Below are 18736 nucleotides of genomic sequence, written 5' to 3'. Positions count from 1 at the left end.
TATTTTTGGCTGCGTTGGGTCTTCATTGCAGTGCACGGGCTTCTCATTGCAGTGGCTTCTCTTGTTGCAGAGCACGGGCTCTAGGTGCACAGGCTTCAGTAGTTGTGGCATGCAGGCTCAGTAGTTGTGGCTTGCGGGCTCTAGAGTGCAGGCTCAGTAGTTGTGGCGTACAGGGCTTAGTTGCTCCACGGCATGTGGGATCTTCCTGGACCAGGGCTGGAACCTGTGTCCCCTGCATTGGCAGCCGGATTCTTAACCACTGCACCACCAGGGAAGTCTGACGATTAGTGATGTTGAGCATCTTTTCATGTACCTGTTGGCCGTTCAGTATTTTCTTTGGAAAAATATCTAATTTCCTCCACGTAGCACCCCAGGACTGGGGCACCTAATCTGTGGCTTGAATTGCTCACTTCCCAGGGCAGGTGTCTGCCCTTATAATCTTCCATTTCCTCTGAGTCCCCTTCCAGGAGCACCAGGTCCTGACCCCATCTTTTCTTCCCTTCATACCTGATCACGTGTATATCTTTCCTACATCCTTGTTTGTACAACAGGCCTTCTGCCAGTTTCCACTTAGTTTTCAGTGAAAATTGTTTACGTGTAGATATATTTTTGATTTGTTTGTGGCGGGCAGTGAGCTTCATGTCCTCTCACGTTGCCATCTTGATCCCTTTGATTACTATAACCTTATAATATAGTTTGAAATGAGGAAGTGTAATGCCTCCTGCTTTGTTCTTTTTAGGATTGCTTTGACTATATGAGGTCTTTTGTGGTTCCATATAAATTTTAGGATTGTTTTTTCTACTTCTATAAAAAATGCCATTAAATCTTGATAGGGATTGCATTGGATCTGTAGATGGCGTTGGGTAGTATAGACATTGTAATATTAATTCTTCCAATCCATAATTGTGGGGTATTTTTGTCTTCAGTTTCTTTCATCAATGATTTGTAGTTTCCAGTGTAAGGATTTTTTTTTTTACTTCTTTGGTTAAATTTATTCCTATATATTTTATTGTTTAATGCTATTGTAGTGGGGTAATATTCTTCAGTTCCCTTTTTTAAAAAATATTTATTTATTTTTTGGCTACACTAGGTCTTAGTTGTGGCACGCGGGGTCTTTAGTTGCAGCATGCAGAATCTTTAGTTTCGGCATACAGGATCCTTAGTTGCGGCATGAGAACTCTTAGTTGCAGCATATGGAATCTAGCTCCTAACTAGGGATCCAACCTGGGCCTCCTGCATTGGGAGTATGGAGTGTTAGCCTCTGGACCACCAGGGAAGTCCCATTCTCCAATTCTTAAGAGAATTCAGTTTTAAAGTATAGTAATGCTACTGATTTTTTTTTTTTTTTTTTTTTTTTTTTTGCGGTACGTGGGCCTCTCACTGTTGTGGCCTCTCCCTGTTGTGGCCTCTCCCGTTGCGGAGCACAGGCTCTGGACGCACAGGCTCAGTGGCCATGGCTCACGGGCCCAGCCACTCCGCGGAATATGAGATCTTCCCAGACCGGGGCACAAACCCATGTCCCCTGCATCGGCAGGCAGACTCTCAACCACTGCACCACCAGGGAAACCCATGATTTTTGTATGCTGATTTTATATCCTGCAACTTTACTGAATTCATTAATTAGATCTAACGGTTTTTTTGTGAAGTGTTTAGGGTTTTCTGTATGTAAAATCATGTCATCTGTAAATAGAGACAGTTTTTCTTCTTCCTTTCCAATTCTGATGCCTTTTATTTCATTTTCTTAATTTATTGCTCTGGTAGGACTTCTAGTACTGTGTTGAATAGGAGTGGTGAGAGTAGGTATCCTTGTCTTGTTCCTGATCTTAGAGGACAAGCTTTCAGTCTTTCACCACTGAATATGATGTTAGCTGTGTGCTTGTCATCTGTGACTTCTGTTATGTTGAGGTATGTTCCTTCTATACCTAAGTTGTTGAGAGTTTTATCTTGAAAGGATATGGTGTTTTGTCAGGTGCTTTACTGTATCTATTGAGATGTTCCTATGATTTTTATCTTTCATTCTATTGATGTTGTGTATCACGTTTATTTATATGTTTTATCAATACCACCCGTGCATCCCAGGGATGACTCCCACTTAATCATGGTGTATGATTTTTTTTTTAACATCTTTATTGGAATATAATTGCTTTACACTGGTGTGTTAGTATCTGCTGTACAACCAAGTGAATCAGCTATATGTATACATTTATCCCCATATCCCCTCCCTCTTGCATCTCCCTCCCACCCTCCCTATCCCATCCCACTAGGTGGTCACAAAGCACTAAGCTGATCTCCCTGTGCTGTGCTGCTGCTTCCCACTAGCTATCTATTTTACATTTGGTAGTGTATATATGTCAATGCTACTCTCTCACGTTGTTCCAGCTTACCCTTTCCCCTCCCCATGTCCTCAAGTCCATGCTCTATGTCTGCATCTTTATTCCTGTCCTGCCCCTAAGTTAATGAGAAACATTTTTTTTTTTAGATTCCATATATATGTGTTAGCATACGGTATTTGTTTTTCTCTTTCTGACTTATTTCACTCTCTGTGAGAGACTCTAGGTCCATCCACCTCACTACAAATAATTCAATTTTGTTTCTTTTTTTATGGCTGAGTGATATTGAATTGTATGTATGTGCCACATCTTGTTTATCCATTTATCTGTTGGTGGACACTTAGGTTGCTTCCATGTCCTGCCTATTGTAAATAGTGCTGAAGTGAACATTGTGGTACATGTCTCTTTTTGAATTATGGTTTTCTCAGGGTATATGCCCTGTAGTGGGATTGCTGGGTCATATGGTAGTTCTGTTTTTAGTGTTTTAAGGAACCTCCATACTTTTCTCCATAGTGGCTGTATCAATTCACATTCTCACCAACAGTGCAAGAGAGTTCCCTTTTCTCCACACCATCTCCAGCAATTATTGTTTGTAGATTTTTTGATGATGGCCTTTCTGACCGGTGTGAGGTGATACCTCATTGTAGTTTTGATTTGCATTTCTCTAACGATTAGTGATGTTGAACACTCTTTCATGTGTTTGTTGGCAATCTGTATATCTTCTTTGGAGAAATATCTATTTAGGTCTTCTGCCCATTTTTGGATTGGGTTGTTTGTTTTTTTGATATGAGCTGCATGAGCTGCTTGTATATTTTGGAGATTAATCCTTTGTCAGTTGCTTCATTTACAGATATTTTCTCCCATTCTGAGGGTTGTCTTTTCCTCTTGTTTATGGTTTCCTTTGCTGTGCAAAAGCTTTTAAGTTTCATTAAGTCCCATTTCTTTATTTTTGTTTTTATTTCCATTTCTCTAGGAGGTGGGTCAAAAAGGATCTTGCCGTGATTTATGTCATAGAGTGTTCTGCCTATGTTTTCCTTTAAGAGTTTTAGTGTCTGGCCTTCCATTTAGGTCTTTTATCCATTTTCAATTTATTTTTGTATATGGTGTTAGGGAGTGTTCTAATTTCATTCTTTTACATGTAACTGTCCAGTTTTCCCAGCACCACTTATTGAAGAGGCTGTCTTTTCTCCATTGTATATTCTTGCTTCCTTTATCAAAGATAAGGTGACCATATGTGTGTGGGTTTATCTCTGGGCTTTCTATCCTGTTCCATTGATCTATATTTCTATTTTTGCACCAGTACCATACTGTCTTGATTACTGTAGCTTTGTAGTATAGTCTGAAGTCAGGGAGCCTGATTCCTCTAGCTCCGTTTTACTTTCTCAAGATTGCTTTGGCTATTCGGGGTATTTTGTGTTTCCATACAAATTGTGAAATTCTTTGTTCTGGTTCTGTGAAAAATGCCATTGGCAGTTTGATAGGGATTGCATTGAATCTGTAGATTGCTTTGGGTAGTAGAGTCATTTTCACAATGTTGATTCTTCCAATCCAAGAACATGGTATATCTCCCCATCTGTTTGTATCGTCTCTAATTTCTTTCATCAGTGTCTTATAGTTTTCTGCATACAGGTCTTTTGTTTATTCCTACGTATTTTTTGTTGTTGCAATGGTAAATGGGAGTGTTTCCTTAATTGCTCTTTCAGATTTTTCATCATGAGTGTATAGGAATGCAAGAGATTTCTGTGCCTTAATTTTTTACTTCGCTACTTTACCAAATTCATTGATTAGCTCTAGTAGTTTTCTGGTATTGTCTTTAGGATAGTCTATGTATAGTATCGTGTCATCTGCACACAGTGACAGTTTTGCTTCATCTTTTCTGATTTGGATTCCTTTTATTTCTTTTTCTTCTCTGATTGCTGTAGCTAAAACTTCCAAAAGTATGTTGAATAATAATGGTGAGAGTGGGCACCTGATCTTAGAGGAAATGGTTTCTGTTTTTCACCATGGAGAATGATGTTGGCTGTGGGTTTTCATATATGGCCTGTATTATGTTGAGGCAGGTTCCCTCTAGTCTACTTTCTGGAGAATTTTTATCATAAATGGCTGTTGAATTTTGTTGAAAGCTTTTTCTGCATCTATTGAGATCATCGTATGGTTTTTATCCTTCAATTTGTTAATATGGCATATCACATTGATTGATTTGCATATATTGAAGAATCCTAGCATTCCTGTGATAAACCCCATTTGATCATTTAATGTACTGTTGAATTTGGTGCGATAGTATATTATTTAGAATTTTTGCATCTGTTTTCATCAAGGATATTTGTCTGTAGTTTTCCTTCCTTGTAATGTCCTTATTCTGGCTGTGGTATCATGGTAATACTGACCTTGTAAATGAGTTTAGGGGTGTTCCCTTCTCTTTGATATTTTGGAAGAGTTTGGGAAGAATTGGCATTAATTCTTTAAATGTTTGGTAAAATTCACCTTGAATCCATCTGGTCCTGGGCTTTTCTTTGTTGGGAAGCTTTGGGTACTGATTCAGTCTCCTTACTAGTAACTGGTTCGTTCACTTTTTCTCTTTATTCTTGATTCAGTCTTGGTATATTTTTTGTTTCTAAGAATTATCCATTTCTTCTACATTGTCCAGTGTGTTGGCAGATAAATGTTCCTACTACCCTCTGATCCTTTGTATTTTTTTTTAACTTTTTAGTTTGTACTGGAGTATAGCTGATTAACAATGTGATCGTTTCAGGTGCACAGATCCTTTGTATTTCTGTGGTATCAGTTGTAATGTCTCCTCTTTGATTTATAATTTTGTTGGGTTTTTTTTTTTTCTTGGATAGTTTAGCTAAAGGTTTGTCAATTTTGTCTTTTCAAAGAACAAACTCTTAGTTTTGTTAATCTTTTCTCAATTTTTCTTCTCTCCTTTAGTTATTTCTGCTCTAATCTTTATTGTTTCCTTCCTTCTGCTAACTTTAAGCTTAGTTTGTTCTTTTTTCTAGTTCCTTGAGGTGTAAAGTTGGGTTATTTATTAGAGATAGTTGTCTTTTCGTTCTGTATGTGTTTATGGCTATAAAGTTCCCTCTTAGAACTGCTTTTGCTAACATCCCCTGTTTTCATATATTGTGTTTCCAATTGTTTGTTTTAAGATACTTTTTAGTTTCCTTTTAATTCTTATTTGCTACGTTGGTTGTGCAGGAGAATTATTTTTATGCATTCTTGAGTTTTTCAGTTTTCCTCCTGTTACTGATTTCTATCTTTATACCACTGTGTTCAGGAAAGATACTTAGTATGATTTTGGTCTTGTTGAATTTGCTAAGACTTTTTTTGTGGCCTAACATTTAACATCCCAGTAAATGTTCTATGTGTGCTTAAGAAGAATGTATATTTTTCTATTGTTGAATAGAATGTTCTGTATATGTCTTTTATGTGCGTTTGGTCTATAGTGGCATTCAAGTCTGATGTTTCCTTATTGATTCTTTGTCTGAATGACCTACCATTGTTGACAGTGGGATATTAAAGTCCCCCACTCTTTATTGCCATTTATTTCTCCTTTTTGTTCTCTTAGTATTTGGTTTATATATTTAGGTGCTCAAATATTTAGTGCTTAAATATTTACAATTGTTATATCTTTTGATGGATTGTTGTTTTTCATTGTGTAATTATCTTATTTTCTTGTTTCCATTTTAGTAAAGTTAATTTCGACTGACATAAGTATAGCTACCCCTGCTTTCTTTTTTTTTTTTTGGTTACTACTTGCTTGAAATATCTTTTTCCATCCTTTTACACTCAGCTTATATGTATATTTAAAGGTCAAGTGAGTATCTTGTCAGTAGCATATCATTGGATCTTACTTTTTTATCCATTAAGCCATTCCGTGGCTTTTGGTTAGATAATTTAATGAATTTACATTTAAAGTAATTATTGATGGGTAAGGACTAACTGTTTTTATTTTGTTCATCGTTTTCTGTTTTATAAATCCTTTGTTTCTTCTGTTCCTGTTGTGTTCTTTTATGATTTGATGAATTATTGTATCATTATGCCTTGACTTCTTTATCATATTCTTTTGTGTAACTACAATAAGTTTTTCTTTTGTGTTTGTCATGAGGTTTACATAAAATCTTGAAATGATAGCACCCTATTTTAAACTGGTAACACCTTAACTTCTATAACATTTCTAAACTTTACTCTTTTACTTCTCCTCCCCCTTACATTTTAGATTATTGATGCTACAGTTTACATATTTCTTATAGTATGTATCTTATAACAGATTATTGTAGTTATAGTTGTTTTAGAATGTTATTTTTTCCTTTGTTTTTAAATTGGGGTATAGTTGTTTTACAATGTTATGTTAGTTTCTACTGTACAGTAAAATGAAGTAGAGTTCCCTGTGCTATACAGCAGGTTCTTATTAGTTATCTACTTTATACATATTAGTGTATATATGTCGATCCCAATCTCCCAGTTCATCCCATCCCTCCACTCCCCTCCCCCTGCTTTCTCCCCTTGGTGTCCATACATTTGTTCTCTACATCTGTGTCTCTATTTCTGCCTTGCAAACCGGTTCATCGGTACCATTTTTCTAGAATCTACATATATGCATTAACTTTTAACTTTAAATCTAGAGTTGTTAGTGAATTATACACCCCTATTACCTGACTGACTTTATAGTTACCATTACCAATGAGTTTTACACTCTCTTCATATGATTTTATGATATAATTAGTGCCCTTTTACTTCTACTTGAAGAATTCCTTTTAGCATTTATTTTAAAGCAGCTCTTGTGGTACGAACACCCTCTGCTTTTGTTTGCTTGCGAAAGTCTTTATGTCTTCTTCAGTTTTGAAGGACAGCTTGCTGGGAATAACATTCTTAGTTGATAGTTTTTTCTTTCTGCATTTTCAATATATCATCCCATTCTCTCCTGGTCTGAAAAGTTTCTGTTGAAAAATCTGCTACTAGTCTTATAGGGATTCCCCTGTATGTAATTTCTCTTTTTCTTGCTGCTTTCCAAATTCTTTCTTTGTCTTAGACTTTTGACAATTTAATTATAATGTGTCTTGGTGTAGCCCTATTTGAGTTCAACCTATTTAGGGTCCTTTGGGCCTTCTGCCTACTACAGGTTTGTTGGAAGTTTGATGTAGTTAAAATTATCCACCTTCCTTTAAGTTTCTGTGTTTTCTATAAGAAACGTTTCCCTCTGTGGTCATTAATATACTTTAAAAGTTTTGCTTTTTTGCAATTAATACTTAATACATCTAGGACTTCGCTATCTAATATAGTAGCCACCACATGTGACTGTTTAAATTTGAATTACTTAAAATTACATAAAATTAAAAATTCAATTTCTCAGTCACACTAGCCATATATCCAGTGGTTAATACCCATATGTGGCTCACGGCTACCATATTGGACAGCACTGATATAAAACATTTCTATCATTGTGGCAAGTTCTATTGGCAGTGCTGATGTAGGACAGTATGTAGTCTTCAACCAGGGGAGATTTTACCTCCTACTCTCCCCACCAGAGGACATTTGTCTAGAAACCTTTTCGTTTTTCACAACTAGTGGGGTAGTTGTTCTATTGGTATCTAGTAGATAGAGGCCTGGGATGCTGTTAAACATCACATAATACATAGGACAACCCCCCCACGAGAAACAAAATGCCAATAGTTCTGACTGTGGGAAACCCCGCTCTAGAATGTATTTTGTTGTGAGGTGTGAGATGGGGGAGCTTGTTCTTTTTCCCTCTGACTAGCCAGTCAACTACACCTCATTTCCTGTGTGTACTTGATCCATTTCCCTCTGGTTGATAGTGAATCTTGAGATTTTTTTCCCCTTAAATGGTAGAGAAGGTCCTATTCCTTTGCTAATTAAGATATGATTTCTTAAAACTGACTTCTGTTGTCTTACAGATTCTTAGACTCTACAAGTAAAGACAAGCTCATGTTCACAATATACCATGGCTTCATCATCAAGGTAGGAGTAATGTTTGTTGAAAGGCTTTATGCAAGTACAGTTGCCTCTTGAACACATGGGGATTAGGGGTGCTGACTCTTCGCATTTGAAAATCTGTGTATAACTTTATAATCGGGCCCTCTGCACTGGCAGTTCCAACCCACTGAGGATCATGTAGTACTCCAGGACGTATGTACCGAAAAAAATCTATGTATAAGTGGACTCACATAGTTCAAACCCATGTTATTCAAGGCTAACTATATTTACTTCTCTGCTTTTGAAAGACTAAGTCTATAACATTTTCAGTTCTCAGTCCTGCTGCCCACCCTAAGCACTTGGTGTCTATGAAGCACCAAGGAGGGAGAGAAGAGAGGAAGATTGGAGAAAAGACAAGGCAGACAAAGGCGTGTGTATGGTACAGTACGGGTGCAGCTGTGTAGCTCTAGTTCTGCACTTGATCTAAAAACATGATTTACTTTCCTCATCTTTCAAGACACAAGATGGTTGTCTGTGGGGCTGCCTCAGTTCCTGCAGGCTTTCTCACTCCAAGGGTTTGAGCAGGTATGCACAGAGGTGTGTGAGGGCCTGTTTGAGTGGTGAGACTAGCAGAGATTGTGGCTGGGCAGGCCTGGATCTGCTGCTGTAGACCAGGGGAGGCATGAAGATGGCTGTTACCCTTTGAGAACGTGTCTAGTTCGAGGTCCATGGAAAGGAAGAGCTTCAGGTTTCCTCTCCCTTTCTGGCTGGCCACGGAGAGCTTGAGGCATACCTCATCTCCCCAGAGGTCAGACTTCTTGTGCTCTAGCCTCCAGCAGGGGTGGCTGGTGGAGTCAGTGTCCTGGAAGTGAGGTTGGAGTGAATCTCTAATGCAGCTTAAACTCCAAAGCCTAAGAGCAGGCAGAGAAATAGCCTTTGTGGTAAAGCCTGCATCCTCCCTCTGGTACACGGCTTTTCTCATGCAGAGGCCAAGGCATAGGGCAGCAGCAGTGTCCACCTTCCCAAGTCCAGTCTGTTCTCAGCCAGAGTAATGTATTTGACCCCTCACTGTCCTGCTCCATCCCCTCAGGGGCTTCCTGTGATAACTGAATACAACTGGAAGTCCTGATCAGGACCTCTGGAACCCTGTGGGGCCTTGGCCCTGGACGCAGCCACCTCTGCTCTACTCTCCTCCCCTCACTACATCTGCAGTGTCACTAACCTCCTTGCTGTTCATAGATATCAAGTCCCTTCAACCACAGGGCCTCGCACCTGTACCTACAGTTCTTTCTCTCCCTCTGGGACACCCAGTCTCCAGCTGTCTGCAAGGCTCACTCCGCCTCTCCAGGCCATCTGCCCTGTGAGCCTTCCCTCATCATATGTCTAAAGTAGCACCCCCAGCCCTGTTCCTTTGCTGCACTCTCTGTCCCTTATTCAGGATGGCCCTCATCACTACCTGATGCCGTCCTGCATAGCTGCGTGTTTGTTGATGTGTCATCTGTCTCCTCCATTTGGAAACAAGTGCTATGCAGGTCAGGGAGTGGAGTGTGCTCACTGCCAGCCCCTGGGCAGCACCTGCTCGTGGTTGGTGCCCACTAAATACAAATATCTCTTGCATTTGGTTCCTACATGTACAGGGAGAGTTAGAATAGCAGGGGTTTCCATGTTTCCAAATCTATTTAGCAGTTAGTATGCAGTAGGATATCAGATGTTGAGGGAGCTTTGTGAAGATCTGTCTGAATCTGTTTAGGTCCTGAATTTGGGTAGTGAGAGTTCAAGTATGGAGAGTTTGAGAATTGGGGAAGTGAGGAAACTTATATATGCCAAGTGAATAAGAAAAAGGGAAGAGACAGATAAGGCAGAAGCATGAAAGCAGAGCTGCTAGGGCCACTGAGTCAGGAGACATCGGTGGATGTCACTTCAGCAGCCGAGCCTTCCCATTGACAGTTACTGTTAACCAGGTGATAACAGTGGCACCTGGATTCATCACTAGAGGGGATCCTCTATTCAGACACTTTATTTAAGAAGGAAAGGAAGTATGGAATACCTCTTTAGAATGTCTCCCTTTATTAAAATACTTCTGCACTTAGATGAATAATTTGTGTTTGTCTGGAAAATTCACTTATCTGGCACTATGACTTATGGTGTTAGGTTCAAGATGCTGTTGCAGTGGGAGTGCCCTCCTCTTGGGCAATGCTTTAGTGGAGTTTTCTGCTGAAGCACTGGCTTTCCTGCATGGCCTCTCTTCATTCTGTTTCCTGTCATCGCAGCAGCCTCACTACCGGGAGAAGAACCAGCTCAAAGCTGAAGTCCATGAAGTTGCTTGAGGTTCTGAATGCTCTGGAGGAGGAGGAGTCTGGCCAGAGTAGGGAGGAGATCTTCATTGCACCGCCCAACAATGCTTCAGGGGACTTCACTGATGAGGACTCGGGTGATGAAGATGGCCGGCGAGGAACCCTCCTGCCTGGCAATGTGCTGCATGCCTTTGTTGTGCCTGAGGACTCTGGCACCGGGGAGGATGATGATGACCTGCAGCTGCAGCCAGCCATGAAGAAGCAAAAGGCAGGAGTGGAACCTCAACATGTTTGGACCAAAAGAGATATCTGCCCGGACTTCACCAGTTGGACAGCATCGGATCCTCATATGGAGGATCTCAAAAGCCAGGAACTGAGTCCTGTAGGCCTCTTTGAATTGTTTTTTGATGAAGGAACAATTAATTTTATTGTTAATGAAACCAATCGTTATGCTTGGCAGAAGAATGTCAACCTGGGTCTCACAGCTCAGGAATTGAAGTGTGTTTTGGGCATTTTGATTTTAAGTGGGTATATCTCCTATCCAAGGAGAAGGATGTTTTGGGAAACATCCCCTGATTCACATCATCATCTTGTGGCTGATGCAATTAGAAGGGACAGATTTGAACTGATCTTCTCATACCTGCATTTTGCAGATAACAGTGAGCTTGATGAAAGTGATAGGTTTGCCAAGGTGAGGCCTCTCATTGTCCGCATGAACTACAATTTCCAGAAGCATGCACCCTTGGAAGAGTTCTACAGCTTTGGCGAGTCTATGTGTGAGTACTTTGGACACCGGGGGTCCAAGCGTCTGCCTGCGGGGAAACCTGTGCGGCTGGGCTACAAGATCTGGTGTGGGACGACCAGCAGGGGCTATTTGGTGTGGTTCGAGCCCTCACAGGGCACACTGTTCACTAAGCCAGACAGGGGCCTGGACCTAGGAGGCAGTATGGTGGTGAAATTTGTGGATGCACTTCAGACACGTGGGTGTCTGCCATACCACATATTTTTTGACAAGGTTTTTACAAGTGTCAAATTGATGTCCATTTTAAGGAAGAAAGGAGTGAAGGCCACAGGAACTGTTCGTGAGTACAGAACTGAACGATGTCCCCTTAAAGATCCCAAAGAACTGAAGAGAATGAAGAGGGGTTCGTTTGATTACAGAGTTGATGAGAGTGAGGAGATCATCGTGTGCCGCTGGCATGATAGCAGTGTGGTCAACATCTGCTCCAACGCTGTGGGCATAGAGCCAGCAGGGCTGACCAGCCATCACTCGGGAGCAGCCAAGACGCAGGCCCAGGTTCATCAGCCATCCCTGCTGAGGCTGTACCAGGAGAAGGTCGGGGGTGTCGGCCGCATGGACCAGAACATCGCCAAGTACAAGGTGAAGATCCGGGGTATGAAGTGGTACTCGAGTTTCATTGGCTATGTTATTGACGCTGCTCTTAACAATGCATGGCAGCTGCACAGGATATGCTGCCATGATGCCCAGGTGGACCTTCTGGCCTTCCGGAGATATGTGGCCTGCGTGTACCTAGAGAGCAACGCCGATACATCATCCCAAGGGAGGCGAAGCAGGCGGCTGGAAACCGAGAGCCGCTTTGACATGATTGGGCACTGGATCATCCACCAGGACAAGAGGACCCGGTGTGCCCTGTGCCACTCACAGACCAACACCCGCTGTGAGAAGTGCCAGAAGGGTGTCCATGCCAAGTGCTTCAGGGCGTACCACATCCGGTAATGCATCCTGGGCAGAGGGAGCCCCCTGGATGTTTGGTTTGTTATGAGATGTTTACAGCTAATTACATATAGCATTTGGGGCCTTTGTGTGTTGTGTTGACAAAAAGAGACCTGAATCCCTGATTTGGTTTTGTATTCTTCCTCGTCTTCCTTACAGTTATCTTTTTATCATCTTCTGTTATGCCTACATGTAATATAAATTAATATTTATGTTAGTAATCATAAATGTTTATAAATATATATTTTATACTGTTTTTTATTTCAACTTATGGGCCCTTTTTTATTCAAATAAAAATCTTGCTTTGGGGTATAGCTGTCCTGATAAGGAGACTTGAACGTAACCAAAAACTTAAGAGAAACTTTCGTGAACAGTAAAAAGATTTTATAGTGTATGCTCTCAGTTATAATCTAAGATATAGGCAATATTGTATCAATATGATGAAGGATATCTTAATCATATTTATTTCACTTTAATTTAATGCTAGCAAACTGTCCAGGGACAGATAATCTGCCATGTATTTATCCAGCTGACTAGATTTGTAGAGTTTGTATTTTCTTGATAAAAAATATTTTTCTAATACACATATCCATGTGGAATCCATTTTTATAAATAGTGTGAAGTAGGGAGTTTTTTCCCCCAAATGGATGGTTAGCATCATATTAATATTAAAAGTTATATATATATTTCCCCAGTGATTTAAATTCTACCTTTAAAAATTCCTGAACTTTGGGGGAAAATACTGAAACAAAGAAAAAAGTTTATGTTAGAAAGCCTAGTGGAATATAATCCAGAAGAATAAAAGAAATACATATAAAAATTTGGACTTAATCAAAAATCTAAGAGAGCATGTTGAGTGTCTTTATTTGGTAAAGAACTTTCTACAACAGCACAAATGAAAAAGAAACACATCAATATATTTGACCATATAAAACTGTAAAATTGACATTCATTAGTAAAGGTAAAATGCAAAGAAACTGAGAAAATATGTTACAAATAATTCCATTTGTAATAATATCCTCAGTGCAAAAAGATCTCGTAAACACATAGGTGACAAGGGTAAAATGTGCAATGTTATATAAAATAACAAATGATGGAAGATGAAAAACAAATGAACAGTGAAGATACATAAGAGGCAATAAACTGCAAAGGTAAGTAATTACTAGATATCCTTTTTTTAAACAAGTGAATTTATTTGTACATAATTACTGTTGGTATGGGTGTAGAAAGGTGACAGACTCATGTAGTACCTGAGGGAGTGTAAATCTGTACACTCTTTCTGAAGGCAATTTATCAGGTCCATCCAAAATCTTAAAAATTGTTCATACCCATAGAAAAGGAAATGTTTGGTCCATTGTGATGTGAATACATAAATAAAAGGGGCAGATCCTCCCTTCAGTGGAATCCCAATTATAAATGTAGAAGGAAAGATGGAAATAAAATACTGCTATTTGGCAAACACCACAGCAGTAATTTTGCAGGCAAGAACTGTCAGTAGATGCTAAACTTAGGAGGGCAAAGCATTTCCTCACAAGATATCCAGGGGGAATAAACAGAAACTGCTTAGTGGAGAAATCAGGCACACCACCACAACCAAGCAGTCAAAGTTAATACCCCCAGTATTGAGATAGAGACATCATGTGTCTTACCCCACTCTCCCCAGGTATGGTAGGTACACTGTGATATTCCTGCCCAGAATGTACAGCCTGCATTCTACATCATGAGAAAACATGAGACAAACGCAAACTGAGGGACATTCCACAAAACAGTTGAATACCTTTTGAAAGTGTTGAGGCTGTAAAGGACAAAGAAAATGAGGATCTGTCCACAATTAGATGAGACCAAGGAAGTATAACAAATGTGATGTGTGATACTCGCCAGGTTCCACAAAAAAGCTTTCAAAAAGAACATTAGTGGGACAATTGGTGAAACTTGAATAAGATCCATAGTTATACTGTTTTATAAATATTAATTTCCTGGCTTTGACAACTGTACTGTGGTTATGCAGGATGTCAGCATCTGGGGAAGACTGGTAAAAGGGAACTATCTGTACCCCTGGAACTGTTTTGTAGGTTTGAAATACTTTCAGAGTGAACATTAAAAAATGTTTATACCTTTGGTGCATTATTTCCATCTTTAGAAATCTAGCCTGGATACTTTAAAACATTTGTCTTAAGGAGAAGTTTGTTCATCAAATTCTACTCTTCATCATGATGATCCTGATGATCCTGAAATATTAACCAGGTGTTTTTTATCTTACTGATGGTCCAAATCAATTAATTGAATGGTTGTGAAAACAGTTTGTGAAGCTTCCAGAAGCTACAGAATGGCCAATTGTGATTCCTCTCTTAAGAGCTAAAGGAAATATTTACACTTAGACAGATGTTTGGTCGCAGGTTGTAATTGATGTATGATTGATGTAGGAGCATGTGTAATTGATGTAGGAGCATGTGCAGTCTATCCCAGGCCACTAAATGATGCCAAAACTAACACAGTAGAAGACTGTGTAGACAATATCAAGTATCACAACTGGCAGTCAAGGCCAGATGACATTCCTTGTTGGCATATTCCCAAAGGAAGACTTTAAGGTACAAAATGAAACTATGGTCTGTCACCAATCCCACAATTGGGGAAGCACTTGAACAGATTGTCTACCTTGTCTACTCTAGTACTGCAGAACCATTCATGAATCTTTTAACCAGAAAGGATATGAAAGTTGTCCTGGTTATTCTGGATGACATTTCAAAATTCTTCTAGTTGTTGAGAAACTAGACAAAATTAAAAACGAAACAAAACTTAGCACACCAAACTATGGAAGCATGCTCAACATTGAAACTTTTCAAATGAACCATGAAAATGACTTTGTCTACAAGACTTCATTGATTGCCAGGCTATTATGCCTTTTTAAAAAAAGGTGGTAAAACACATAACATAAAATTTATTATCTGTTGTATTTTGTCAGATGCTTTTTCTGACTCTGTTGTGATGATCATGTTATTTTTTTCATTTTATTAATGTGATATATTACATTTATTGATTTGTATATGTTGAACCATCCTTGCATCCCAGAGGTAAATTCCAGTTGGTCATGGTACATAATCCTTTTAATGTGTTCTGGAATTCAGTTTGCAAATATTTTGTTGAAATTTTTTGCATCTACATTCCTCAGGGATATTGGTCTGTAGTTTTCTTTTTTTGTAGAGTCTTTATCTGGTTTTGGTAACAGGGTAATGTTGGTCTTGTAGAATGAGTTCGGAAGTGTTCCCTCATCTTCAATTTCTTGGAAGGGCTTGAGAAGGATTGGCATTTTTTCTTTTTAAAATGTATGGTAGAATTCACCAGTGAAGTTGTTTAGTCCTGGGGTTTTCTGTGTTGGGAGGTTTTGAGTACTTACTCAATCTCTTTACTTGTTATTGTTCTGTTCAGATTTTCTATTTTTTTTCCTGAATCAACATTAGTAGGTTGTATGTTTCTAAACATTTATCCATTTCTTCTAGGTTATCTAATTTGTTGGTGTATAACTATTCATAGTAGTCTCTTATGATTCTACGTATTTATGTAATATCAATTGTAATATCTCCTCTTTCACTTCTAATTTTATTATTTGAGTCTTCTTTCTCATTATTTAAGTTAGTTTAGCTGAAGATTTGTCAATTTAGTTTATCTTTAAAAGTCAGCTCTTAGTTTTTTCATCTTTTCTATTGTTTTTCTGGTTGCTGTATTATTTATTTTGCTCTGATATTTATTATTTCCTTCATTCTCCTGATCCTGTGCTTAATTTTTCTTCTTTTTATGCTCTTGTGGTTTAAAGTTAGGTTATTTAATTTTTTTTTCTAGTTTCATAGTATATGCAGTTATTGCTTTAAACTTTCCTCTCAGAACTGCTTTTGCAGCATCCCATAGGACTTGGTATGTTGTACTTCCTTTTGCAGTTGTTTTGAGATATTTTTAAATTTCCCTTTTGATTTCTTTTGTTTTTTAAAGGTGTGTTGTTTAGTTTCCACATATTTGTAAATTCTCTAGCTTTCCTTTTGTTGATTTCTAGTTTCATACCAATGTGGTCAGAAAAGAGAATGCTTTCAATCTTCTAAAATTTACTAAGACTTGTTTTGTGTCTTATATGCTTTATCTTGGAGAATGTTCCATGTGCATTTGTGAAAAATGTGTATTCTGCAGCTGTTGGATGGAATGTTTTATATATGTCTGTTAAGTTTATTGTTCTAAAGTCTGGTTCGGTTTAAACATTTTCTTTTGGTTTTTCTTTGTCGATGATCTATCCATTGCTGAGAGTGAGGTATTGAATTGCCCTTTTATTATTGTATTATTGTCTATTTCTCATTTCAGATCAGTTAGTATTTGCTTAATACATTTAGGTGCTCCTATGTTGGGTGCATATATATTTACAATTGTTATATATTCTTGATGTATTGAGCTCATTATCATTATATAAAGACGCTTTTGTCTCTTATTCCTGTTTTTGGCTTGAAGTCTATTTTGTATTTATATATATATATATATATATATATATATATATATATATATATATGGCTACCCACTTTCTTTTGAATTCCATTTGCATGGGATATCTTCTTCTAACCACTTTGAGCCTATGTGTGCCTTTGGAGCTAAAGTGTATAAAGCCTCTTGTGTACAGTATATAGTTGTGTCTTTTTTTCCATGCAGCCACTCTATGCCTTCTCACCTCCTTTCCATTTCTGCATCTTTCAGAATTTCTTGCAAGGTAGATCCCGTGGTTGAGAACTCCCACAGCTTTTGTTTGTCTGGGAAAGTAGTTATTTCTCCTTCATATCTAAAGGACAACTTTACCAGATAAAGGATGTTTTTTTAAACATCTTTATTGGAGTATAATTCCTTTACAATGGTGTGTTAGTTTCTGCTTTATAACAAAATGAATCAGCTATACATATACATATATCACCATATCTCCTCTTTCTTGCGTCTCCCTCCCACCCTACTTATCCCACCCTCTAGGTGGTCACAAAACACTGATCTCCCTGTGCTATGTGGATATTTCCCAGTAGCTATCTATTTTACATTTGATAGTATATATAGTATATATAAGTCCATGCCACTTTCTCACTTCGTCCCAGATTACCCTTCCCCCTTCCCATGTCCTCAAGTCCATTCTCTACATCTGTGTCTTTACTCCTGTCCTGCCCCTAGGTTCTTCATAACCGTTTTTTGTTGTTGTTGTTTTTTTTTAGATTCCATATATATGTGCTAGCATATGGTTTTTGTTTCTCTCTTTTTGAGTTCACTCTGTATGACAGACTCTAAGTCCATCCACCTCACTACAAATAATGCAATTTAGTTTCTTTTTATGGCTGAGTAATATTCCATTGTATATATGCACCACATCTTCTTTATCCATTCATCTGTCGATGGACACATAGGTTGTTCCATGACTTGCCTGTCGTAAATAGAGCTGCAGTGAACATTGTGGTACATGACTCTTTTTGAATTATCGTTTTCTCAGGGTATATGCCCAGTAGTGGGATTGCTGGGTTGTATGGTTGTTCTATTTTTAGTTTTTTATGGAACCTGCATACTGTTTTCCATAGTGACTGTATCAGTTTACATTCCCACCAACAGTGCAAGAGGGTTCCCTTTCACCAGACCCTCTCCATCATTTATTGTTTGTAGATTTTTTGATGATGGCCATTCTGACTGGTGTGAGGTGATACCTCATTGTAGTTTTGATTTGCATCTCTGTAATGATTAGTGATGCTCCGTATCTTTTCATGTGTTTGTTGGAAAGCTGTATGTCTTCTTTGGAGAAATGTCATTTAGGTTTTCGGCCCATTTTTGGATTGGGTTGTTTGTTTTTTTGAGATTGAGCTGCATGAGCTGCTTGTAAATTTTGGAGATTAATCCTTTGCCAGTTTCTTCATTTGCAAATATTTTCTCCTCTTCAGAGGGTAGTCTTTTTGTCTTGTTTATGGTTTCCTTTGCTGTCCAAAAGCTTTTAAGTTTCATTAAGTCCCACTTGTTTATTTTTATTTCCATTTCTCTAGGAGGTGGGTCAAAAAGGATCTTGCTGTGATTTCTGTCATAGAGTGTTCTGCCTGTTTTCCTCATTATAAGAGTTTTACAATGTTTATTTTTTATAATGTTTATTATTTTATAATGTTTATTATATAAATATAATATTTAGGTCTTTAATCCATTTTGGGTTTATTTCTGTATATGGTGCGAGGGAGTGCTCTAATTTCATTCTTTTACATGTAGCTGTCCAGTTTTCCCAGTACCACTTATTGAAGTGGCTGTCTTTTATCCATTGTATATTCTTGCCTCCTTTATCAAAGATAAGGTGACCATATGTGTGTGGGTTTATCTCTGGGCTTTCTATCCTGTTCCATTGATCTATATTCCTGTTTTTGTGCCAGTACCATACTGTTTTGATTACTGTAGCTTTGTAGTAT

The 18736-nt window shown here is 38.4% G+C and overlaps 1 protein-coding gene across 1 annotated transcript in view; it reads left to right on the top strand.

Moving 5' to 3' along the window:
• PGBD2 (piggyBac transposable element derived 2) overlaps positions 1 to 12296 on the top strand; it is a gene marked incomplete at both ends in the record, with an annotated part of 29246 nt that extends 16950 nt beyond the window's left edge. The window contains 3 exons of the mRNA XM_082650367.1: positions 8246 to 8309; positions 9703 to 9848; positions 10535 to 12296. Of these exons, the coding sequence (XP_082506493.1) occupies positions 8246 to 8309; positions 9703 to 9848; positions 10535 to 12296 (1972 nt within the window). The remainder of the gene's footprint in view (positions 1 to 8245; positions 8310 to 9702; positions 9849 to 10534) is intronic.
• Between the last annotated feature and the right edge of the window lie 6440 nt (positions 12297 to 18736).

The sequence above is a fragment of the Grampus griseus genome, assembly GCF_964374135.1.
Source record: "Grampus griseus genome assembly, chromosome: 3".
NCBI lineage: Eukaryota > Metazoa > Chordata > Mammalia > Artiodactyla > Delphinidae > Grampus > Grampus griseus.
Note: the sequence above shows the minus strand (reverse complement) of the source record. Positions and strands in the feature narration are given on the sequence as shown.